The following is a 25796-nucleotide window of genomic DNA, read 5'->3' on the forward strand; positions in this document are numbered from 1 at the left end:
CTCTATATCTATAGTGGCAGATCTCAGAAGGAGAACTGTTGCAACAAAGAGACACTGTGCAATTTAAATGTGTTATGGTTTGGGAAGGATAAGTTACTTACCTGTAAACCCTAGTTCTCTTCCAGGGGTATCCTCATCAAAGTCATAAACATTGAATATTCCCGCCCTTGTGCGGGGACCCCGGAGCATATATAAAATACACACATATAAAGTATGAAATATGCACGAAAAATATATATATAGCATTTTTAGTAGACAAATTTTCATACTAAACTCATATATACATGTGTAAAACAGCAATGCAGGCTATAATCATAAACAGGCTAAAATGCTTTATTTCTATGGAGTTTTTTTTTATTTTATTTTTTTTAATCTTTCCAAAATTACAATAAGAAAAAAAATATATACCAAAGCCCCACAACTGGGCTTAGAGAAATAAGCAGTAGTAATCACTAGAGAAAAAACTACATTGAAAAACAATGGAGCATTCTTAGCCAATAGGCTGCATGTAGGTTAACACAGGAGAACCATAAAAACTTTGGCACCGTGCCTTTAAGACCCTAAGCACCTCCGGTATCCCACCATGCCTCAGGGGTGAAGGAGAGGTGACAGTTGGTTCACAGTTAGGTCAGTACTTTTTTTACTGTGACAAGCTGTGTAGCCGATTCGAAAGATAGTCTGTCCTGCACTTCTAGGAGACGTGCGTCCGGGGAGGAGGGTGGGTTGTTTATGACTTTGATGAGGATACCCCTGGAAGAGAACTAGGATTTACAGGTAAGTAACTTATCCTTCTCTTCCAGGGGATCCTCATTAATAGTCAAACATTGAATAGATTAGCAAGCCCATCCCTTGACTCTGCGGACTGTCCAATAGAAGTGCAGGAATAGATATGTATCATGCAAACAAATTTCTCAGAGAGGCTTGCCCCACTTGGGCGTCTGCCCTTGCATCTGAGTCCAAACAGTAATGTCTAGTAAATGTATGTACAGACTTCCATGTAGCAGCCTTACAAATCTCAGATATTGGAACATTGTTAAGGAGGGCAGCAGTAGCCGCTTTTCCTCTTGTGGAATGCGCTTTAGGTCTAGCAAGTAGTTGTTTGTTAGCCAACTGGTAAGCATTAACAATACAAGAAACTATCCATCTTGATATGGTTCGTTTAGATGCTGCCTCTCCTGTCCTCAAATGACCATAATTTACAAACAAGAGGTTGGAATGTCTAATCAATTTTGTTTTATCCAAATAAAATTTTAGCACTCTTTTCAGATCTAGGGAGTGCAACGCTTTCTCCGCCGGAGTCTCCGGGTTGGGGAAGAAAGTTGGTAGAGAAATAGTCTGATTGATGTGGAATTCTGACACCACATTCGGTAGGAATGATGGGCGAGTTCGCAGAACTACTCTATTGTCGTGAAAGACTGTGTACAGTTCTTTGGAGGACAAAGCCTGAATTTCACTGACCCTCCTTGCGGAAGTGATGGCTACCAAAAAAGCCGTCTTCCACGTAAGGTGTTGCAAAGAGGCTTTGTGTATAGGTTCGAAAGGAGGGCCCATAAGTTTTGACAGTACTATGTTCAGCTCCCATGGAGGGGAGGGTTTCCGAATGGGCGGAAAAACTTTTTTCAAACCTTCTAAAAAATCCTTGACTACTGGTTTCGTAAAGAAGGATTCCTGAGAAGGTGACTTACGATAGGCTGTAATGGCAGACAAATGTACCTTAATAGATGATACCTGCAGACCGGATTTTGCCAGATGGAGTAAGTAAGACAGTACGACCTCCTCCTGAGCTCGTATGGGATTCTGACCTTGCTGACAGCACCATATGTAGAACCTCTTCCACTTAAACGTGTAAGAACGCCGCGTGGAAGGTCGTCTGGACTCCTTCAAGATGTTCATGCACTCCTGCGAGAGCCCTAGGTGCCCATACTGCAGGAATTCAGGAGCCATGCTGTCAAGCTCAGAGAGGGTAGGTTGGGGTGCAGGACCCTGCCCTCCATCCTGCTCAGAAGATCCGGTCTGCACGGCAGCCTCCTGTGAGGTTGTTCCGATAGGTTGAGGAGATCTGTGTACCAGAACTGACGGGGCCATTGCGGAGCTATGAGAATCATTCTGGTGCTGGATCTGTAAAGTTTGTTGATCACTGCCGGTATGAGGGGGATCGGTGGAAAAGCGTAGAGAAATATCCCTGACCAGTCGAGCAACAGGGCATTCCCTCGAGATCCCGGACGGTAGAACCTGGACGCGTTTCTTGTTTACCTCGTCTGCGAAGAGATCCAATTGAGGCCGACCCCATTGAGCGAAGATGTCTTCAACGACTTCGCCGTGTAGGACCCAATCGTGGTCGTCCTCTAGGTGTCTGCTCAGGAAATCTGCTTCCACGTTTTGTTGACCTGGAAGGTGAACCACTGTAAGCGACATTCCTCTGGCCAGGAGCCAATGCCAGATTGTTTGGGACTCCCGAGATAGGGGTAGGGATCTTGTTCCCCCTTGTCTGTTCAAATAATACATTGTGGTTGTATTGTCCGTTTGTATTAGGAGAGATTTCCCCTGAATCGAAGGAGCAAAAGACTTGAGAGCTAAATGGACCGCTCTGAGCTCCAGCAGATTGATGTGGTACGTCCTTTCGTTGTCGGACCACAGGCCCTGAGCTTGAAGGGGACCTAGATGAGCCCCCCATCCCTGAAGAGACGCATCCGTTACCAGAGTGTCGGATGGAATTACCTGGTGAAACGGAGCCCCTACTGACAGGTGAGGTCTGTGCATCCACCATTGCAATGACTGACGTGCTGCTATCGGTAGCCGCACTCTGTCCTCCCAGCGACCTGTCCTTTGGCTCCAGTTGTTCTCCAACGCCTCTTGGAGGGGCCTCATATGCAGCCTGGCATTTGGGACAATGAAAATGCATGATGCCATGGAGCCCAGCAGAGATGTCACCTGACGGGCCGTAGGTGCGTCGGATTTTAACAGGTCTTGACACTTTTTCTTTATTGATAATAGTCGTTCCTCCGAAGGATACACTCTTTGGAGCTCTGTGTTTAGTATTGCTCCCAGGTAGTGGAGGTTCTGCGTTGGAATCAAGGTGGACTTTTGGTAGTTGACCTGAAGACCTAGAGACTCGAAAACCTTGAGCACAATGTCCCGATGGGTTCTCGCCTGATCCGGAGAGGAGGCTTTCAGTAGCTAGTCTTCCAGGTATGGGTAAATGAAGATTTTTTGTTTTCGTAGATGTGCCGCTACCACTGCCACGCATTTCGAGAAAACGCGGGGGCAGATTTCAGGCCGAATGGTAGCACCTTGAACTGATAGTGCTGTGAGGCTATCTGGAAGCGCAGGAATTTCCGATGCTTGGGAACTATCGGGATGTGAAAGTATGCATCCTGCAGGTCGATGGAGCACATCCAGTCTCCCTGATGTAGCTGAGGGAAAATCTGGTGAAGAGCCAGCATTCTGAACTTTTGCTTTCTTATGTACTTGTTCAGTAGCCGTAAGTCCAGAATTGGTCTGAAAACGCCCTCTCGGCCTTTTTTCGCCACCAGAAAATAGCGGGAGTAAAACCCCCTTCCCTCTGTGCACGAGTGGAACTTTTTCTATTGCCTTCTTTCGTAAAAGGGCGAGAGCCTCTTTGCGCAATAGGCTGACGTGAGACGGATTGCATTTGGCTGGTGGCAAGTGCGGTGGAGGTTGCCTGAAAAGAAGAGTAGCCATTCTTGACAATGTTGAGCACCCATTTGTCTTTTGTTATAGCACTCCACTCGTGAATAAAGTCTGTGATACTTCCCCCCACCGGAGTGGTGCACAGTGTTAAGGGAAGCGAGTCCTCATTGTTTGGCCGGCGCTTTGGGTGTGGACTGTTGTGGTCTACTTGACCCTTGTTGCCTTACGGGACTGAAAAAGCGGGCGTCCTTGCCTCTGCTGTGGCCTCTGGGACCAGTAAGGGGTTTGAACCCTCTGCTGGAAAGGGCGCCTATCATAAGGCCTATACCTTCGCCTGAAGTCCTTCTTCCTCTCCAGGCCTACTGCCCTCATGGTGTCCACTTCCGTCTTCATGCGCGCCATTTCTTCGTCTGTATGGGTACCAAACAGCGAGTTCCCGTTGAACGGAAGATTTAGGATATGCTGTTGTGCTTCCTGTTTTAATCCAGTCAGTCTCAACCAGGAAGACCTTCTTGCACAGATCCCATGTGCCTATCCATGTGCAGCTAAGTCTGCCCCATCTGCCGCTGCGCTGATGACCTGGTTGGAAACCAGACATCCCTCTTGAAGGATCTCTTGGAAGTCCTGCCTGTCCTCTCTAGGTAACTTTTCTGTGAACCTGTTCAGAGAGTCCCACAGTGAACGGTCATATCTGCCTAGAAGTGCAGACGCGCTGGAGACCTTCATCATAGATGCCGCCGTGCCGCACATTTTTCTCCCCAGAGAGTCTAGATGTCTGCTCTCCTTGTCCGGTGGGACCGTGGAGGATGATGCTACCGAGTGAGTCTTTCGGGCTGCGGCCAATATGACCGAGTCCGGCGGCGGATCCGTTCTGAGAAATAAAGGGTCTTGTTCAGGCGCTTTATATTTTTTCAAAATCCTAGCAGGAGCCGATTTGAGGGTGGCTGGCGCTAAAAAGGTGTCCATGGTTGGTTGCAACAGACCAGGCACTAGGGGCAGTAGCTTTTTCGAAACCGCTCTATGCTGTAGAGTCTCAAAAATGACAGATGAGGAGGTTGATGGTTCTGGAACAACTTTATTTACCTTCTGCGCTCCCCTGACAAGCACCTCATTAAAAGTAGTGATGTCGTCCACCGGTGAAACCCTAGCTGGTGGAGAATCTGTTAAGGTGGGGGAGTAACGTCTGACGGATGACCCTGACGATGACCAAGAAGGCGACCTTCTGTGTCTTGATCGTGACCTGGATCGCCGCTGGGAACGAGATCTGCTGCGAGATACTGTAGCAGAGCGCCCAGGCCTCGTGGTCGGCTGGCGAGAAGCAGAACGAGCCCGTTCTGCTCGCGTTGTCGGTGATGGTGTTCTCGGGAGAGAGGCAGTAGGAGAGTACATCCTTGAATACTGGGAGTCTGGGGAGGCCGTTGGTCTATTAAGGCTCTCCAACCATCTTGGTGACAAATTGATGGGTGAGACATGCCCCGACGATTCCGCTCTCGACCGATATGAACCACTTCTTATGGAAACCACTGGAGATGGCGTGGTCTTTTCTGCTGGCGGAAGCCGATGCTCTGCTCCCTGCGAGACAGGTAAAACCTGCGACGACAGCCGTAATGACGTCGAAGGGAGCGCCGCCGGTTGTTCCTGCCTCGACGTTGAATGCCTCGAAGTTGAGTGTCTTGACGAACAGCGATCTCTGGACCGCGACCTGCTCACCGTCGTGTGCCTCGATGTCGAGCGGTGGGCAGTCGACGGCGGATGTCCTCGCTCTCGCCGTTGGGGCGATTTCGACGTCGCCTTTCTTGGCGTCGAGGGGCGCGCGGCCTTCAGCAGCGAATGTGCACGCCGGTGATGGGTGGACGTCGATCGGCGGGTCGCCGTCGACGGAGATATGCCCCTGCGGTGGCCATGTTCTCTCGACGTCGTATCCTTCGACGTCGGTCGGGTCGCCGTCGATCTATGACGGTGAGATGGTGGCAGCGACGACGTCGACGGGGAACAAACAGGTATCTTCCTACCTGCTGATGTTGATCTAGCCTCTCTCTCCTGAGAGTGGCTTGTTGGCTGCCTGGGAAGCGAAGAGGATGATGTTTTCTGCCTCTCGTGAAGCCCATGAAGCCTGATCTTTTCTCTGTCCTTCAGAGTCCTCTTCGACATGTTCTTGCAGTGTTTGCAAGTGTCAGGGCAGTGACTCTGAGGCAAGCACACAATGCAGAGAGTGTGTGGATCTGACTGGGCCTTCTTCTTCTCACAGGAAGGGCATTTCACAAAAAGTGAAGGCATTTTTCAGTCAGGAAAAAACTTCCAGACTCAGACAATGATGTTAGATGTCGAGTAAAGTAGGAAAAAAAAACGCTTTTTAAAGTATTTTTCTAAGAAAAACTCAGAAAAACTGAGAGCTCAATGCTCCAGGATCCTCTCAGAAGAAGCCGGAAAAAAGAACTGACCTAACTGTGAACCAACTGTCACCTCTCCTTCACCCCTGAGGCATGGTAGGATACTGGAGGTGCTCAGGGTCTTAAAGGCACGGTGCCAAAGTTTTTATGGTTCTCCTGTGTTAACCTGCATGCAGCCTATTGGCTAAGAATGCTCCATTGTTTTTCAATGTAGTTTTTTTCTCTTTTTTCTCGGATGATTACTACTGCTTATTTCCCTAAGCCCAGTTGTGGGGCTTTGGTAGATATTTTTTCTCTTATTGTAATTTTGGAAAGATTTTTTTTTAAAAAACGCCATAGAAATAAAGCATTTTAGCCTGTTTATGATTATAGCCTGCATTGCTGTTTTACACATGTAGATATGAGTTTAGTATGAAAATTTGTCTACTAAAAATGCTATATATATATTTTTCGTGCATATTTCATACTTTATATGTGTGTATTTTATATATGCTCCGGGGTCCCCGCACAAGGGCGGGAATATTCAATGTTTATGACTATTGATGAGGATCCCCTGGAAGAGAAATGTGTCCCATAGTCCTGGATTTGAGCACTGTGTCCTCACTCAAGAGTCTGACACTCACCTGCCTGACATGAAGGCCAGGTTGGTTCTGTAGGCGCAGGAGAGCGTGATGGTACCAATCGGGGTCCCTACAGTGCCAGCCCGCACGGTCTGAAAACCTGAGGAAACACAAGAAGGAACGCTTACTGTGTCACCTACTACATAATGTGTCTCATTAACCTTACATAATGTGTCTCATTATTACGGTAATCAGGCTTACGCCTTAGCTGGTCAATACTTTAGTTTTTCAGCAGAGACAGTTTATTACTCCTCAGACCAACTGAGATTTTAAAAAGGCTTTCCAATGAGACCAGCAGAAAACTCACTCAACACGGCTCCTGAGAAAGGATCACGTCCATACTGCAAGTTAAATACTAAACCAGCCAATTATGTCCTAATGTCCTGCAGAAATCAGGAAGCACATCCCCCCACATCTCGCCCAATAAAGAGAAATTCCTGCACTGCACCCCAACTAGATAACTACCAAATTCATCTTCACTGGAATACAAGAGTTGATTACAAGATGTAAGAACATCTTCAGTCAGCTCAAGCATATGCTGATTTTTTTATTTTTTTTATTTTATTGTATTTACTTTCAGGCCAGTTCCCATTACCAGATATGTGGGTACACTGCCACTGGGGACATGCCTGAGAGGCTATTAACCCACTGTGTCGCCCTAATGGTACCGTACGCACGCATGTGTCAAGAGGCATGAACCTGCTCCTTGCCTCTACGGCACCGCTCATGAAAGCTCTCTTCCTGAAAACAGTGAGGCTACAGATCAGCAGGAAGGTGGTAATACTAGAAACAGCTAATGAACGTACGGGGTACTTCAGCGTTTCGCAGAATCGAAGCATCTGCAAAAAAAAAAAAAAAAAAAAAGGAGGATACCCTGAACTCTGGAGGTTTCACCCACCCCTTTAGAGGTGAGGGAACGCCAGATTCTCAGTTGGCTCTGCCAGTGCAAAGATGAGTCCAGGGGGCTCTTTTGCCAAAAAGGCAACCAGTTTATGAGGGCCGGCAACCAATCCTATTTTAGAGCAGGTCAGATGTCACTAGATTTACCATGCCTCGCAAGGTGGTCCAAGGCAGGAAAATCACTCAATGACAGTTGCTTTACATAAACAAAGTCGTTGAGAGTTTGTGCAGACCAAGCAGAAATGCAGAGTGGGTGTAAAACATGCAGCCCATCTGGCAATTCTCTCAGCCTACAGCAGAGCCACTGGTATGGTGGCTCCAATGTAGGCCTAGGGATTCCGCCAGTCAGGAAGCGATCTTTAAATTGGGTGGACAATTCTCCAAGGGAAATGAGCCTCCTTTAACCTTCGGGTTGGAGGCTTAGCTCAGGACTAAATGATTTCTTGATAAAGTGGTCACAAAAAAGGTAACTCTTTACAACACTTACACCCTCGCTCTCTCATTCTTAACCTTGTGAGTTAAACCACAGCAACAAAAACAAAACAAAAAAGTCCTATAACCTCCGTAAAGAGGTTGTGCAAAACGTCTTGGCCAAATCTATGATAATCAGCTAAGTCAACCGCAGGAAGGGTTTCTAGGCTGTATATAGTTCCAGGCATCAATTCGCATACGTCAGATGTATGGAGGCCAGCCCTACAGAGCTCTCTCAAGTAAGGTGAGGACAGCATCTGCCCTTCACACAAAAACACATCAGAAAACAGTGTCTACACAGCACTGGTTAGGAAGCAGAATCTACACCCTGCACAGTCAACAATGTCTGCCACTCTCACACACAGCAAAATTCAGGAGACAGTGACTTCAGCTCTAATAGCATCCCTCTGGAGTCATACCTTCTCCTAGACCATTCAGCTGCACCTCTCCGAAGTACACCCTAAGAGAAGAGAGGATAAAAAAAATTGGTCAGTAAAATTAAACCGGTAACCCCACCTTAATTTGGCATAAAACTGAGGCTACAAGTAAAGTACAGATCTGAAGAAGAGTGGGAAAATCCACTTGTAGGAGGGTGTTCCTAGTGCATAGTTTCTGATCTCACATTCAGCCAGAAGGAGGGATGCTGAGGGCACAGGGGGCCGAGGGAGTGCGAAAGGAGGGAGAGATAAATGAGAAGTGGAGGAATAAGAAAGCGAGTGTGAGGGCAGGGGCAAAAGATGTGGGCAAGAGAATAGTACTATGGATAAATGAAAGGCAGAATAAGAGGAAGCGTGGTGGCGGAGAGGGATAGAAAAAATATTTGGCCTTCTAGTTATGCATTGTGTACTGTAGCTACAATCACACAGTGCTTCCCACCTCTGATGAGGAACAGAATCACATGTTCAGAGAGGCAGCAGCTTCTCTGTAGGAATGCTTTGATGGTGTATGTCACATAGCCTATGTGAGTAGTGTTTTCTGGTCATGCCTGCAGACCAGAGTTGCGCTTTTATTGTGTTTTCTGTTGTTGGGCCCTTCATGTATTAAAGCAAAAAAGTGATACAGAACGCTCTAGTACTAAATAAGAGATAATGTATAGACAGAATTGCACAAGTGCCCTGTGGCCTATGTGGGAAGTGTGTTGGCTGGGACTGTCCATCCCGAGTTATAATGAAGATGCAGCTGTACAAACAATCTTGGGTATAAGGCAACGTTTAAGAATAGGAGTGCTTGCATAATACACTTTAAACTACACTGAAAGGGCATGGGAAAACTCCAGAGGTGAAGGGTGTTACCCTTTCAAAGTTCAATCTTACATCAACTGTAGTTTATTTTCTAGAGTCTAACATCAGTGCCATAGAAGCAACCCAAAGAAATGGACATTGTGTGATCAGCCATGGTGTGTGTATATCCTCGGCAGAGGATAGTAACAAGCAGCAGGTAGCAGCTCACAGGAATGGACATTAAACAACCAGCCACAGGATATGCTCAAGGGAGTTCACCCAAGAGCAGCAGGGGCGTAACTATTCAACAAGCACCCATAGTATATACAGGAGTTCACCCAGGAGGGAAGGTATTCCCTCTGAATTCACAAACACACAGATTGTATGAGGAGAAGGGCTGGGAAAATATTGTGTAAATATATTTTCAAATTATAAACCATTTTAACCAGAAAACATGCCAAGAGAAGACACCATGGCCACATCTTTAAATTAAAAATATATGCAAGAACAGACTTACAATGCATTTGAGTGAAAACCAAAACATAGCTTTAATTTTGTAAATGACAAAGAAACCAGGAAATGTTGCACTTATATTTAGATTTACATGAGTGTAAAACTTATCTGAGAAAATATAAGAATTTGGATGCTACTTTATCATATTAGGGCAAGCAAGATGCGAGTCAGGCAGTCAACTTCTGATGGACATTTCAAGAAATGATCCAAGACTCGGATTCAAACTATGATTACGCACAGTAGGGAGGAGAGTATGACTTGTATGAATTCTAGAGAGTAACCGTGATGGAGAACTGTGATCGTAAGTAAGTAACCCATGCTTCTCCATTATATGCTTCTCTCCAAATGTACAGAATGTAGAAAATGCCAGCTGGCATAGCACAACCTCAAAGGCAAGTAACAAGGATCCCAGGCAGAATCATGAAACTCAAAGTTAAGCAGGGAGGACTGGCTCACTAGGATATGCAAAGTCTGGAGTTAGGGCCACAACAGCAAAGCTTAGAGAAGTTATGGACTGAGCTCCAAGTGGAAGCCATGCATGTCTGACCCTGGCATATTCTTATCACTGCAGATGTAGCTCTTTCCATATTATGGCATCAGCCCTAAACGCCATGGTACGGGGTTCATAACGCAGCTGTAACAAAAGATCCTATCCATCCAGCTATGACCGGTTTGGAAGAGGGCAGCTCTGGGCTCACATTTCTGAAATTTAAAAAAGAGCTATTTGGAACCGTGCAAGAGTCAACGTAGGTGACAGAAGTGCTTTCCATTATTACTTACAAGTACAGGAATTCAATTCAAGGAGACAGTGCAAATGAAACTTGTCTACTTGACTTGAAAAATCAGAGCTGGCTCTAGTAAAAAAGGAAAAGCAAGATTTAGCCAGACCTGTGAATGCCTATGTAAATTGGACTCCAGCATTTGTAAAGACAAAACGTAAGGCTATCATACAAACAAAAAAAGAACTAAAGGGAGTAAGGAAGGAAGTTTTAAGGGAAGGACTTACCCTCCTACATGGTCATGCATCTAAAGCCAAACAAGAGCCCAGTCCGTATCTACACGGTTAACCCTCCAGAAAAAATCTCCAGGAAACTGATTAGTTTCCTTAGAAAACCCTCACCCACTAGGCTTACCCCTTGGTGGCATGCTTCATCACTGGGCCCTTCACGTTTCACTGAGGAACAAGGCATGCTGCGACAAACGGATTACTTTAGAGGTGAACCACTGTGATTTAAGATTAAAAATACCTGCCTCCCAGGTAAACTAATGTTTTAATAACTGCCCTAGTGGCAGTTTGGTTAAGAACGGGGTGAATGGACGGGGGGTTGTTTAATGGACCTGCCTTCCTAATGTGTGGTCTACATGTTTCAAGCCTAGCCCTCTGCTGCCACTCCTATGGGGAATGTGCCAATACACACCCCTTATGTGCTAATATATAACCATACTACATCTTATCATCAGTCAGCTTCAGTATTTTAACCTGTAATATGTAAATGGAGAGTTAACCCGCCATCACATGGCAGTATCTTGTATAATTGCACATAATCTTGTGCCTTATATACTAATATAACACCCACAAAATGTGGAAGTCCCACGTGGATACTATCTTCATATATCCCAGATGTCTGATTTACCTATGAATTAGGGTGTTTCGACCACTTCAAGCGGGGTCCTCAAGGGAACACACTTTATTTTCCATCTGGGGCTGACATTTTTGGAAGGTTGGCAGTCTAGTGTAACGTGTTCATGTGAGGATGTGTAATTGGCTCCAGGCAACGCCCTCTCTGTCTTTACAAATGAATGGAATTCACAGAGGTTGAAAACACTTAGACCTTAGGCAGGAGACAGACAGGTTGATTGGCAGGAGTGACGCTTTGGAGTAGAAAGTACAATTCTGGTTTAAGCAGCAGGAGGGACAAACACACTTTTAACATAGCTTCTTACAGAGAGATATATCATGACTCCTGTGTTTATCTTTGCAGAGTATGACTCCAAGGGTACCCCCCACACCCCCCCCCCCCCCCAAGGAGGATCCATGAGATATGATTCTATTTTCTAATATATAAGTGATGTGTTTTTATGTGTTAAATGTTGTTTGTGTGTTGTGCATTTCACTGTGCAGGCATCACTGTGTGCTTTTCGCCCTCCTGCAACGTCTGCAGGTTTAGCGTCGTTCCTAATAAGATTGCAGCTTCTGCAACATATGGCCTGGAAATAGAGACAGGCTGGAGAGTGCTAAGGCATTGCCCTTTACATGAATATAAAGCTGTAATTTGTGCACACGTGGCGGAGGCTTTAACTACTACCCTTGGGCTTGTGACTATCACATAAAACCGGATCTGTATACTTTGAACCAGCTGAGAGAGTCTGTTATGTTTGCTGCGTTGGCGTACCGTCCAGTGGGACCTTGCCAGCTGGACTTTCGTAAGTGCTGAACTCTTTCCTCATCATGCTAGATTCAGGAGTACACCTCAAGCGAGGAATTGACACAAAGTCTCAAGAGACAACAGGATAGATAAAACCTTATAATGATGGAAGGTTGTGCTAAATTCTCTGCCACATAGAACCTGAGGGTCACTCACTCTCTTGACTGATGCTTATGAAAAACAACTCCCCAAGATAAGTGTTGCAGATCTATCTTGTACATAGGCTTGAAAGGAGGATCCATTCATTTTAATAAGACTATGTTAAGGTTTCCATTGAGGAGAGGGCTGTGTTTTTTTTGTTTTTTTAACTGGGGGAAATAGTTTTCTAGGGAAATCTTAAATTACTGGAACAGTGATATCATGCCTGTTAAAAAACACTTACTGCAAGTGTAGGAAGTTGGCTCTGTATGTGCTATTTCAAAGTAAGGAATAGCATGCACAGAGTCCAAGGGTTCCCCTTAGAGGTAAGATAGTGTCAAAAAGAGATAATACTAATGCTCTATTTTGTGGTACTGTGGTCGAGCAGTAGGCTTATCAAAGGAGTAGTGTTAAGCATTTGTTGTACATACACACAGGCAATAAATGAGGAACACACACTCGGAGACAAATCCAGCCAATAGGTTTTGTTATAGAAAAATATCTTTTCTTAGTTTATTTTAAGAACCACAGGTTCAAATTCTACATGTAATATCTCATTTGAAAGGTATTGCAGGTAAGTACTTTAGGAACTTGGAATAACTACAGTAGCATATATACTTTTTGCATAAAACACAAATAACTGTTTTACAAGTGGACACTTAGTGCAATTTTCACAGTTCCTGGGGGAGGTAAGGTATTGTTAGTTTTAACAGGTAAGTAAGTCACTTACAGGTTTCAGTTTTGGGTCCAAGGAAGCCCACCGTTGGGGGTTCAGGGCAACCCCAAAGTCACCACACCAGCAGCTCAGGGCCGGTCAGGTGCAGAGGTCAAAGAGGTGCCCAAAACACATAGGCTTCAATGGAGAGAAGGGGGTGCCCCGGTTCCAGTCTGCCAGCAGGTAAGTACCCGCGTCTTCGGAGGGCAGACCAGGGGGGTTTTGTAGGGCACCGGGGGGGACACAAGTCCACACAGAAAGTACACCCTCAGCAGCGCGGGGGCGGCCGGGTGCAGTGTGCAAACACGCGTCGGGTTCTCTGTTGATTTCAATGGGAGACCAAGGGGTCTCTTCAGCAGTGCAGGCAGGCAAGGGGGGGGCTCCTCGGGGTAGCCACCACCTGGGCAAGGGAGAGGGCCTCCTGGGGGTCACTCCTGCACAGAAGTTCCGATTCCTTCAGGTGCTGGGGGCTGCGGGTGCAGGGTCTTTTCCAGCCGTCGGGACTTTAGGTTCAGGCAGTCGCGGTCAGGGGGAGCCTCGGGATTCCCTCTGCAGGCGTCGCTGTGGGGGCTCAGGGGGGACAACTTTGGTTACTCACGGTCTCTGAGTCGCCGGAGGGTCCTCCCTGAGGTGTTGGTTCTCCACCAGTCGAGTCGAGGTCGCCGGGTGCAGTGTTGCAAGTCTCACGCTTCTTGCGGGGATTTGCAGGGGTCTTTAAATCTGCTCCTCTGTAACAAAGTTGCAGTTCTTTTGGAGCAGTGCCGCTGTCCTCGGGAGTTTCTTGTCTTTCTTGAAGCAGGGCAGTCCTCAGAGGATTCAGAGGTCGCTGGTCCCTTGGAAAGCGTCGCTGGAGCAGGTTTCTTTGGAAGGCAGGAGACAGGCCGGTAAGTCTGGGGCCAAAGCAGTTGGTGTCTTCTGTTCTTCCTCTGCAGGGGTTTTTCAGCTCAGCAGTCTTCTTCTTCTTGTAGTTTCAGGAATCTGTTTTCCTAGGTTCAGGGAAGCCCTTAAATACTAAATTTAAGGGCGTGTTTAGGTCTGGGGGGTTAGTAGCCAATGGCTACTAGCCCTGAGGGTGAGTACACCCTCTTTGTGCCTCCTCCCAAGGGGAGGGGGTCACATCCCTAATCCTATTGGGGGAGTCACTTCAGCTCAGGACACCTTAGGGGCTGTCCTGACTGGCCAGTGACTCCTCCTTGTTTTTCTCATTATTTTCTCCGGCCTTGCCGCCAAAAGTGGGGGCCGTGGCCGGAGGGGGCGGGCAACTCCACTAGCTGGAGTGTCCTGCGGTGCTGGAACAAAGGGGTGAGCCTTTGAGGCTCACCGCCAGGTGTTACAGCTCCTGCCTGGGGGAGGTGTTAGCATCTCCACCCAGTGCAGGCTTTGTTACTGGCCTCAGAGTGACAAAGGCACTCTCCCCATGGGGCCAGCAACATGTCTCTAGTGTGGCAGGCTGCTGGAACCAGTCAGCCTACACAGATAGTTGGATACAGTTTCAGGGGGCACCTCTAAGGTGCCCTCTGGTGTGTGTTTCACAATAAAATGTACACTGGCATCAGTGTGCATTTATTGTGCTGAGAAGTTTGATACCAAACTTCCCAGTTTTCAGTGTAGCCATTATGGTGCTGTGGAGTTCGTGTTTGACAGACTCCCAGACCATATACTCTTATGGCTACCCTGCACTTACAATGTCTAAGGTTTTGTTTAGACACTGTAGGGGCACAGTGCTCATGCACTGGTGCCCTCACCTATGGTATAGTGCACCCTGCCTTAGGGCTGTAAGGCCTGCTAGAGGGGTGTCTTACCTATACTGCATAGGCAGTGAGAGGCTGGTATGGAACCCTGAGGGGAGTGCCATGTCGACTTACTCATTTTGTTCTCACTAGCACACACAAGCTGGTAAGCAGTGTGTCTGTGCTGAGTGAGGGGTCTCCAGGGTGGCATAAGACATGCTGCATCCCTTAGAGACCTTCCCTGGCATCAGGGCCCTTGGTACCAGAGGTACCAGTTACAAGGGACTTACCTGGATGCCAGGGTGTGCCAATTGTGGATACAAAAGTTAGGGAAAGAACACTGGTGCTGGGGCCTGGTTAGCAGGCCTCAGCACACTTTCAATTCAAAACATAGCATCAGCAAAGGCAAAAAGTCAGGGGGTAACCATGCCAAGGAGGCATTTCCTTACACAACCCCCCCCCCCCCCCAAACGAAAGAGGATGAGACTAACCTTTCCCAAGAGAGTCTTCATTTTCTAAGTGGAAGAACCTGGAAAGGCCATCTGCATTGGCATGGGCAGTCCCAGGTCTGTGTTCCACTATAAAGTCCATTCCCTGTAGGGAGATGGACCACCTCAACAGTTTTGGATTTTCACCTTTCATTTGCATCAGCCATTTGAGAGGTCTGTGGTCGGTTTGAACTACAAAGTGAGTACCAAAGAGGTATGGTCTCAGCTTTTTCAGGGACCAAACCACAGCAAAGGCCTCCCTCTCAATGGCACTCCATCGCTGCTCCCTGGGGAGTAACCTCCTGCTAATGAAAGCAACAGGCTGGTCAAGGCCATCATCATTTGTTTGGGACAAAACTGCCCCTATCACATGTTCAGAGGCATCTGTTTGCACAATGAATTGCTTGGAGTAATCTGGAGCTTTTAGAACTGGTGCTGTGCACATAGCTTGTTTCAGGGTGTCAAAGGCCTGTTGGCATTCTACAGTCCAGTTTACTTTCTTGGGCATTTTCTTGGAGGTGAGTTCTGTGAGGGCTGTCACAATGGATCCATATCCCTTCACAAACCTCCTATAGTACCCAGTCAAGCCAAGGAATGCCCTGACTTGAGTCTGGGTTTTTGGAGCTACCCAGTCCAGAATAGTCTGGATCTTAGGCTGGAGTGGCTGAACTTGGCCTCCACCTACAAGGTGTCCCCAGTAAACCACAGTTCCCTGCCCTATCTGGCATTTGGATGCCTTGATAGAGAGGCCTGCTGATTGCAGAGCCTTCAAAACCTTCTTCAGGTGGACCAGGTGATCCTGCCAGGTGGAGCTGAAGACAGCAATATCATCAAGATAAGCTGCACTAAAGGATTCCAACCCAGCAAGGACTTGATTCACCAACCTTTGGAAGGTGGCAGGGGCATTCTTTAAACCAAAGGGCATAACAGTGAACTGATAATGCCCATCAGGTGTGGAGAATGCTGTCTTTTCTTTTGCTCCAGGGGCCATTTTGATTTGCCAGTACCCTGCTGTTAAGTCAAAGGTACTTAAGAATTTGGCAGCCCCTAATTTGTCTATCAGCTCATCAGCTCTAGGAATGGGATGGGCATCTGTCTTGGTGACAGAATTAAGACCTCTGTAGTCCACACAAAACCTCATTTCTCTCTTTCCATCTTTGGTGTGAGGTTTGGGGACTAAGACCACTGGGCTAGCCCAGGGGCTGTCAGAGTGCTCAATTACTCCCAATTCCAGCATCTTGTGGACTTCCACCTTGATGCTTTCCTTAACTTGATCAGACTGTCTGAATATTTTGTTTTTGACAGGCATGCTGTCTCCTGTGTCCACATCATGGGTACACAGGTGTGTCTGACCAGGGGTTAGGGAAAAGAGCTCATCAAACTGCTGCAGGACCTTCCTACAGTCAGATTGCTGTTGGCCAGAGAGGGTGTCTGAATAGATCACTCCATCCACTGAGCCATCTTTAGGGTCTGATGAGAGGAGATCAGGGAGAGGCTCACTCTCAGCTTCCTGGTCCTCATCTGTTACCATCAACAGATTTACATCAGCCCTATCATGGAAGAGTTTTAGGCGGTTTACATGGATCACCCTCTTGGGGCTCCTGCTTGTGCCTAGGTCCACCAGGTAGGTGACCTGACTCTTCTTTTCCAGGATTGGGTAAGGGCCACTCCATCTGTCCTGAAGTGCCCTGGGAGCCACAGGCTCCAAAACCCAAACTTTCTCCCCTGGTTGAAATTCAACCATTGCAGCCTTTTGGTCATACCAAAACTTCTGGAGCTGTTGGCTGGCCTCAAGGTTTTTACTTGCCTTTTCCATGTACTCTGCCATTCTTGAGCAAAGGCCAAGTACATAGTCCAGTATGTCTTGTTTAGGCTCATGAAGAGGTCTCTCCCAGCCTTCTTTAACAAGAGCAAGTGGTCCCCTTACAGGGTGGCCAAACAGAAGTTCAAAGGGTGAGAACCCTACTCCCTTCTGAGGCACCTCTCTGTAAGCGAAAAGCAGACATGGCAAGAGGACATCCCATCTCCTTTTGAGTTTTTCTGGGAGCCCCATGATCATGCCCTTTAATGTCTTGTTGAATCTCTCAACAAGGCCATTAGTTTGTGGATGATATGGTGTAGTGAATTTATAAGTCACTCCACACTCATTCCACATGTGTTTTAGGTATGCTGACATGAAGTTGGTACCTCTGTCAGACACCACCTCCTTAGGGAAACCCACTCTGGTAAAGATACCAATGAGGGCCTTGGCTACTGCTGGGGCAGTAGTCGACCTAAGGGGAATAGCTTCAGGATACCTAGTAGCATGATCCACTACTACTAGGATGTACATATTTCCTGAGGCTGTGGGAGGTTCAAGTGGACCCACTATCTCCACACCCACTCTTTCAAAGGGGACCCCCACCACTGGAAGTGGAATGAGGGGGGCCTTTGGATGCCCACCTGTCTTACCACTGGCTTGACAGGTGGGGCAGGAGAGGCAAAACTCCTTAACCTTCTGGGACATATTGGGCCAGTAGAAGTGGTTGACTAACCTCTCCCACGTCTTGGTTTGTTCCAAATGCCCAGCAAGGGGAATATCATGGGCTAAGGTCAGAATAAACTCTCTGAAACCCTGAGGCACTACCACTCTCCTAGTGGCACCAGGTTTGGGATCTCTTGCCTCAGTGTACAGGAGTCCATCTTCCCAATAGACCCTATGTGTTCCATTTTTCTTGCCTTTGGACTCTTCAGCAGCTTGCTGCCTAAGGCCTTCAAGAGAGGGACATGTTTCTTGTCCCTTACACAACCCTTCCCTTGAGGGTCCCCCTGGGCCCAAGAGCTCAACCTGATAAGGTTCCAGCTCCATAGGCTCAGTTCCCTCAGAGGGCAGAACTTCTTCCTGAGAAGAGAGGTTCTCTTTTTCTTGTTGTGTTGCAGCTGGCTTCCCAGCTGACTTTCCTTTTCTCTTGGTAGGCTGGGCTTTTCTTCCAGACTCCAGCTCTACTTTTTCACCCTGTGCCTTGCACTGTGCCCTTGTCTTGACACACACCAGTTCAGGGATACCCAGCATGGCTGCATGGGTTTTCAGTTCTACCTCAGCCCATGCTGAGGACTCCAGGTCATTTCCAAGCAAACAGTCTACTGGGATATTTGAGGAGACCACCACCTGTTTCAGGCCATTGACCCCTCCCCACTCTAAAGTTACCATTGCCATGGGATGCACTTTAGTCTGATTGTCAGCGTTGGTGACTGGATAAGTTTGTCCAGCCAGGTGTTGGCCAGGGGAAACCAGTTTCTCTGTCACCATAGTGACACTGGCACCTGTATCCCTCAGGCCCTCTACACTTGTCCCATTAATTAAGAGCTGCTGCCTGTATTTTTGCATGTTAGGGGGCCAGGCAGCCAGTGTGGCTAAATCCACCCCACCCTCAGAGACTAATGTAGCTTCAGTGTGACACCTGATTTGCTCTGGGCACACTGTTGATCCCACTTGGAGACTAGCCATTCCAGTGTTAGCTGGAGAGGAGTTTGAAGTGGTATTTTTCTTGGGACAGGCCTTGTCTCCAGTTTGGTGTCCAGACTGACTACAGCTACGACACCAGGCCTTTTTGGGATCAAAGTTTTTACCCTTGTACCCAGAATTGTTTTGTGAAGAGGCTCTGGGCCCACCCTCCTGTGCAGGTTTTTGGGGGCCTGTAGAAGACTCTTTACTATTTTTGTTTTTGGCTGTCTCACCACCCTTCCCCTGGGGAGGTTTTGTGACTCCTTTCTTTTGGTCACCCCCTGTGGAAGTTTTGGACACCCTAGTCTTGACCCAATGGTCCGCCTTCTTTCCCAATTCTTGGGGAGAAATTGGTCCTAGGTCTACCAGATGCTGATGCAGTTTATCATTGAAACAATTACTTAATAGGTGTTCTTTCACAAATAAATTGTACAGCCCATCATAATTACTTACACCACTGCCTTGAATCCAACCATCTAGTGTTTTTACTGAGTAGTCTACAAAGTCAACCCAGGTCTGGCTCGAGGATTTTTGAGCCCCCCTGAATCTAATCCTATACTCCTCAGTGGAGAATCCAAAGCCCTCAATCAGGGTACCCTTCATGAGGTCATAAGATTCTGCATCTTTTCCAGAGAGTGTGAGGAGTCTATCCCTACACTTTCCTGTGAACATTTCCCAAAGGAGAGCACCCCAGTGAGATTTGTTCACTTTTCTGGTTACACAAGCCCTCTCAAAAGCTGTGAACCATTTGGTGATGTCATCACCATCTTCATATTTAGTTACAATCCCTTTAGGGATTTTCAACATGTCAGGAGAATCTCTGACCCTATTTATGTTGCTGCCACCATTGATGGGTCCTAGGCCCATCTCTTGTCTTTCCCTTTCTATGGCTAGGATCTGTCTTTCCAAAGCCAATCTTTTGGCCATCCTGGCTAACTGGATGTCCTCTTCACTGGAGTTATCCTCAGTGATTTCAGAGAGGTTGGTCCCTCCTGTGAGGGAACCAGCATCTCTGACTATTATTTGTGGAGTCAGGGCTTGAGAGGCCCTGTCCTCCCTAGATGGGACTGGTGGGGGGGAATCACCCTCCAAGTCACTATACTCATCCTCTGTGTTGCCATCCTCAGAGGGGTAGGCTCTTTCAAACTCTGCCAACAGCTCCTGGAGCTGTAGTTTGGAAGGTCTGGAGCCCATTGCTATTTTCTTTAGTTTACAGAGTGACCTTAGCTCTCTCATCTGTAGATGGAGGTAAGGTGTGGTGTCGAGTTCCACCACATTCACATCTGTATTAGACATTATGCTTCTAAAAGTTGTAATACTTTTTAAGAAACTAAAACTAGTTCTAGAATCTAATTCAAACTTTTACCAAACTTTTAAACTCTAAAAGAAATGCTAACAGGGACTAACACAAGGCCCTAGCAGGACTTTAAAGAATTTAGAAAAATTTCAAATTGCAAAAATCAATTTCTAATGACAATTTTTCGAATTTGTCGTGTGATCAGGTATTGGCTGAGTAGTCCAGCAAATGCAAAGTCTTGTACCCCACCGCTGATCCACCAATGTAGGAAGTTGGCTCTGTATGTGCTATTTCAAAGTAAGGAATAGCATGCACAGAGTCCAAGGGTTCCCCTTAGAGGTAAGATAGTGGCAAAAAGAGATAATACTAATGCTCTATTTTGTGGTAGTGTGGTCGAGCAGTAGGCTTATCAAAGGAGTAGTGTTAAGCATTTGTTGTACATACACACAGGCAATAAATGAGGAACACACACTCGGAGACAAATCCAGCCAATTGGTTTTGTTATAGAAAAATATCTTTTCTTAGTTTATTTTAAGAACCACAGGTTCAAATTCTACATGTAATATCTCATTTGAAAGGTATTGCAGGTAAGTACTTTAGGAACTTGGAATAATTACAGTAGCATATATACTTTTTGCATAAAACACAAATAACTGTTTTACAAGTGGACACTTAGTGCAATTTTCACAGTTCCTGGGGGAGGTAAGGTATTGTTAGTTTTAACAGGTAAGTAAGTCACTTACAGGTTTCAGTTTTGGGTCCAAGGTAGCCCACCGTTGGGGGTTCAGGGCAACCCCAAAGTCACCACACCAGCAGCTCAGGGCCGGTCAGGTGCAGAGGTCAAAGAGGTGCCCAAAACACATAGGCTTCAATGGAGAGAAGGGGGTGCCCCGGTTCCAGTCTGCCAGCAGGTAAGTACCCGCGTCTTCGGAGGGCAGACCAGGGGGGTTTTGTAGGGCACCGGGGGGGACACAAGTCCACACAGAAAGTACACCCTCAGCAGCGTGGGGGCGGCCGGGTGCAGTGTGCAAACACGCGTCGGGTTCTCTGTTGATTTCAATGGGAGACCAAGGGGTCTCTTCAGCGGTGCAGGCAGGCAAGGGGGGAGCTCCTCGGGGTAGCCACCACCTGGGCAAGGGAGAGGGCCTCCTGGGGGTCACTCCTGCACAGAAGTTCCGTTCCTTCAGGTGCTGGGGGCTGCGGGTGCAGGGTCTTTTCCAGCCGTCGGGACTTTAGGTTCAGGCAGTCGCGGTCAGGGGGGAGCCTCGGGATTCCCTCTGCAGGCGTCGCTGTGGGGGCCCAGGGGGGACAACTTTGGTTACTCACGGTCTCGGAGTCGCCGGAGGGTCCTCCCTGAGGTGTTGGTTCTCCACCAGTCGAGTCGGGGTCGCCGGGTGCAGTGTTGCAAGTCTCACGCTTCTTGCGGGGATTTGCAGGGGTCTTTAAATCTGCTCCTCTGTAACAAAGTTGCAGTTCTTTTGGAGCAGTGCCGCTGTCCTCGGGAGTTTCTTGTCTTTCTTGAAGCAGGGCAGTCCTCAGAGGATTCAGAGGTCGCTGGTCCCTTGGAAAGCGTCGCTGGAGCAGGTTTCTTTGGAAGGCAGGAGACAGGCCGGTAAGTCTGGGGCCAAAGCAGTTGGTGTCTTCTGTTCTTCCTCTGCAGGGGTTTTTCAGCTCAGCAGTCTTCTTCTTCTTGTAGTTTCAGGAATCTGTTTTCCTAGGTTCAGGGAAGCCCTTAAATACTAAATTTAAGGGCGTGTTTAGGTCTGGGGGGTTAGTAGCCAATGGCTACTAGCCCTGAGGGTGAGTACACCCTCTTTGTGCCTCCTCCCAAGGGGAGGGGGTCACATCCCTAATCCTATTGGGGGAATCCTCCATCTGCAAGATGGAGGATTTCTAAAAGTTAGAGTCACTTCAGCTCAGGACACCTTAGGGGCTGTCCTGACTGGCCAGTGACTCCTCCTTGTTTTTCTCATTATTTTCTCCGGCCTTGCCGCCAAAAGTGGGGGCCGTGGCCGGAGGGGGCGGGCAACTCCACTAAGCTGGAGTGTCCTGCGGTGCTGGAACAAAGGGGTGAGCCTTTGAGGCTCACCGCCAGGTGTTACAGCTCCTGCCTGGGGGAGGTGTTAGCATCTCCACCCAGTGCAGGCTTTGTTACTGGCCTCAGAGTGACAAAGGCACTCTCCCCATGGGGCCAGCAACATGTCTCGGTTGTGGCAGGCTGCTGGAACCAGTCAGCCTACACAGATAGTCGGTTAAGGTTTCAGGGGGCACCTCTAAGGTGCCCTCTGGGGTGTATTTCACAATAAAAGGTACACTGGCATCAGTGTGCATTTATTGTGCTGAGAAGTTTGATACCAAACTTCCCAGTTTTCAGTGTAGCCATTATGGTGCTGTGGAGTTCGTGTTTGACAGACTCCCAGACCATATACTCTTATGGCTACCCTGCACTTACAATGTCTAAGGTTTTGTTTAGACACTGTAGGGGCACAGTGCTCATGCACTGGTGCCCTCACCTATGGTATAGTGCACCCTGCCTTAGGGCTGTAAGGCCTGCTAGAGGGGTGTCTTACCTATACTGCATAGGCAGTGAGAGGCTGGTATGGCACCCTGAGGGGAGTGCCATGCCGACTTACTCATTTTGTTCTCACTAGCACACACAAGCTGGTAAGCAGTGTGTCTGTGCTGAGTGAGGGGTCTCCAGGGTGGCATAAGACATGCTGCATCCCTTAGAGACCTTCCCTGGCATCAGGGCCCTTGGTACCAGAGGTACCAGTTACAAGGGACTTACCTGGATGCCAGGGTGTGCCAATTGTGGATACAAAAGTTAGGGAAAGAACACTGGTGCTGGGGCCTGGTTAGCAGGCCTCAGCACACTTTCAATTCAAAACATAGCATCAGCAAAGGCAAAAAGTCAGGGGGTAACCATGCCAAGGAGGCATTTCCTTACAGCAAGTCTTAATGAAAGCCAGATGTACCTGAACAGATGCAGAGTGGCAGCAGACTCATCTAGGCGTGGAAAATAAGGTAGTTTAGGTTATTACTAGCACGTTAGGTGGGCCACCTGCTTCTCCAAAAAAACAAACTATGCAGAACCTCTTCCACGAGAAGCTGTATGAGAACTTCAATACCATGCTGACATCCAGTGAACGCAAGGCCCCGTCTGCTGCAGGAGGAGGATGCTGATTCTGGAGGAGAAGGGAAATGCCCGATTAACATGGAAATCGGGATCCTTAAGAAACGGAGCATGGACCTCACTGTCCCTACGGCCAGAGGTAATGGCGAATTGGAGCCAGGAAAGATGCTGAAGAGAAGCTCTATGAATGGATTTATATAAAGGGGTGGGGGGGGGGCATTAATTTCAATAAAATTAAGTTCAGTTCTAAGGGAGGAGAAGGTCCCTTGAAGGGATGATAAACCTTTTTAAGGCCTTCAAAGGTTTTTTTTTTACCACAGGGATCTTAAAATAAGATGCTCGTGAACGGTACTTTATTTAAGTGGTTATGGCTGCTACATGTACCTCTATAGAAGAAAACTGCAGTCCAGGTCTTGTTAACTCAAGAAGATATGGACGTACTGCTCCTCCTTCACATCTGGTAGGGTTAAAGTTCTTCTGCCGGGACGCACAGGCCATGCTGCAAGACTTCAGAAGCCAGGCTGCTACGTTCAATTAAGGAAGGTTGGGCTGGAGAATCTGGCTCCCGAACTTTAATAGATCGGTTCTGCACAACAGTCTCCTATGTGGTTATTTCAATAGACATAGAAGGTTGGTGAATCACTGCTCCTGTAGCTAGTCCAGGGTGAAAGTATCATCCTTGCTTTGTTTTTCTTTAGTTTGGTGAGCACAGTCAGAATCAGTAGGACTGACTGAAAGGAGTGCACAATTTCATTGATCATACAATCAAAAGTGCATTCATCGTTCCCAGTTGGTAGAACCTGGATGCGTAATTTGGCCATTTTTGTTGTCTGTGCTTGCAAAGTAATTGCTATCTGGAAAGTTTTGTTAACAAAAGATGCCTTGCAGAACCTTGTTGTTTAACTTCCAGCTGTGAGTCTCTCGTAAGATCTGTTGAGAGAATCTGCTTGTGCATGGTGAATGCCAGGCAGGTGAACTGCTGCGCTGTGCAGGACGATCACAGTCAGTCACCTCCACTGTCCAGGCCTCTAGAGACAGGCTCTGGATCTGGGCCCTCCCTGCTTCTTGACAGAATGCACTGTTGTTGTATTGTCTGTTTGCAGAAGCTGGGAAGAAGTTCAGAGATGTGAAGGAAAAGACTTGAAGGCTAGATGAACTGCCCTTCATTACAGAAGAAGGGCATGGTAGGCCCTCTCTCTTTTACCAGAGTCCTTCTACTTGAAGACCATAAATGTGGGCTACCCAGCTCAGTAGCCAAGCATCTGCAAGATGGATTTTATGATTGGAAGAGGACAGTCTGAACAAGGTTTGCAGATCGCACCACTAATGAGGATATTCTAATGCAGCTCGAGGTTGAGTCATCTTGTCTTCCCAACTGCCTGAAAGTACAGCTCACTGGTCTGCTAGACAATGTTGCAATGGTCTTATTTGAAGATGGGCATTTGTAACTAGAAAGATGCAGGACTCCGTCAAGAATAGCAGTGATGCAACTTAATGGGCAGTCAGAGCTTTCATTTTTAAAGGTTTGAACACTTCAAATTGCTATAATAGTCTCTCCGCCAAAGGGTACACTGAGACACAGCAGACTAGGACTGCTCCCAAATATGGATGGGTTGTACCATGTCACCACAGACTTGGAGTGACTGACTCAGAGTTTTAACCACTGGAATACCGAGGGTAGTGATGATTCTATAGGAGCTGTCACTTATGAGCCAGTCGACTAGGGAAGGGTACGTAAAGATCTTCATTTTTCTGAGATGAGCCACAACTGCCACCATGCACCTTGAAAAGGTAGAAAAGTAGAACTTCGTACTGGTAACGGACTCTGTGATGGTTCCGAATGATGGGGATGTGAATGAGTGTCTTGTAGATCCTCAGCACACATCTTATCCTCTTCTGTAGCTGTGGGTAAATCAGGTGAAGTGACCGCATCCAAAACCTTTCCAGTTTTATAAATGTATTCATAGTCCTATTATCTAGAGGGTGGCATTCCACTGGATTCGGAACAGGAAATTAATGAGAATAAACTCCCTTTCCTTTTGGATGAAAGAACTGGTTCCTGGTTTTTTTAATACCTTATGTTTGTTTTCTGAGCCAACTAGTTCAGGTGAAGGATTCAGTGTTCACAGTGGTATCCGAGTGTCAAGAGAACCTAAAATTCAGAATTTTCCACCTCCACATTAGGTTTTCTTGCGGACAGCTTTCCTGTGGATGTTGGCATGGCTCTAGGACAGAATAGTAACGCACTGGCAGCGCCCGCCATCCCCCAGGGGAATCTTTTTTTCCAGGACCATAAGCTTGAGGCTGCCACTGCTTAGTTTATTTTAGGACTCTTACCATATCAATGTGATTCAGAAGGGTAGAGCCAAAAAAGTAAGATCTGTGGATTTTTGCTGTGCTTGAGAGCATAACAAGACAACCAGCAGGTGAATTTAATTGAATTGTCATGGTGGTAGAATAACAGACTACCTCTTGCAGTGAAAGTGATTATCTGATGTATTTATGCCTTCTTACGTATTTTTCAAATAGGTTTCTCAATTCTTGACAAGAAAGTCATACACAGAGGCACGGACTCCCAGAGCATGCTGTAAAATCCCACAGGAAACTCCAGGCCTTCATT

General features: G+C 47.3%; 1 protein-coding gene across 7 annotated transcripts in view; it reads right to left on the reverse strand.

The window, feature by feature from the left end:
• ATG13 (autophagy related 13) overlaps positions 1 to 25796 on the reverse strand; it is a 401206-nt gene that overhangs the window by 250663 nt on the left and 124747 nt on the right. For all 7 annotated transcript variants that reach the window (XM_069221706.1, XM_069221705.1, XM_069221704.1 and 4 more), the window contains exons 7-8: positions 8452 to 8492; positions 6665 to 6761 (exon numbers count right to left, since the gene is read on the reverse strand). In XM_069221706.1, the coding sequence (XP_069077807.1) occupies positions 6665 to 6761; positions 8452 to 8492 (138 nt within the window). The remainder of the gene's footprint in view (positions 1 to 6664; positions 6762 to 8451; positions 8493 to 25796) is intronic.

This window comes from Pleurodeles waltl, chromosome 3_1 (genome assembly GCF_031143425.1).
Source record: "Pleurodeles waltl isolate 20211129_DDA chromosome 3_1, aPleWal1.hap1.20221129, whole genome shotgun sequence".
NCBI lineage: Eukaryota > Metazoa > Chordata > Amphibia > Caudata > Salamandridae > Pleurodeles > Pleurodeles waltl.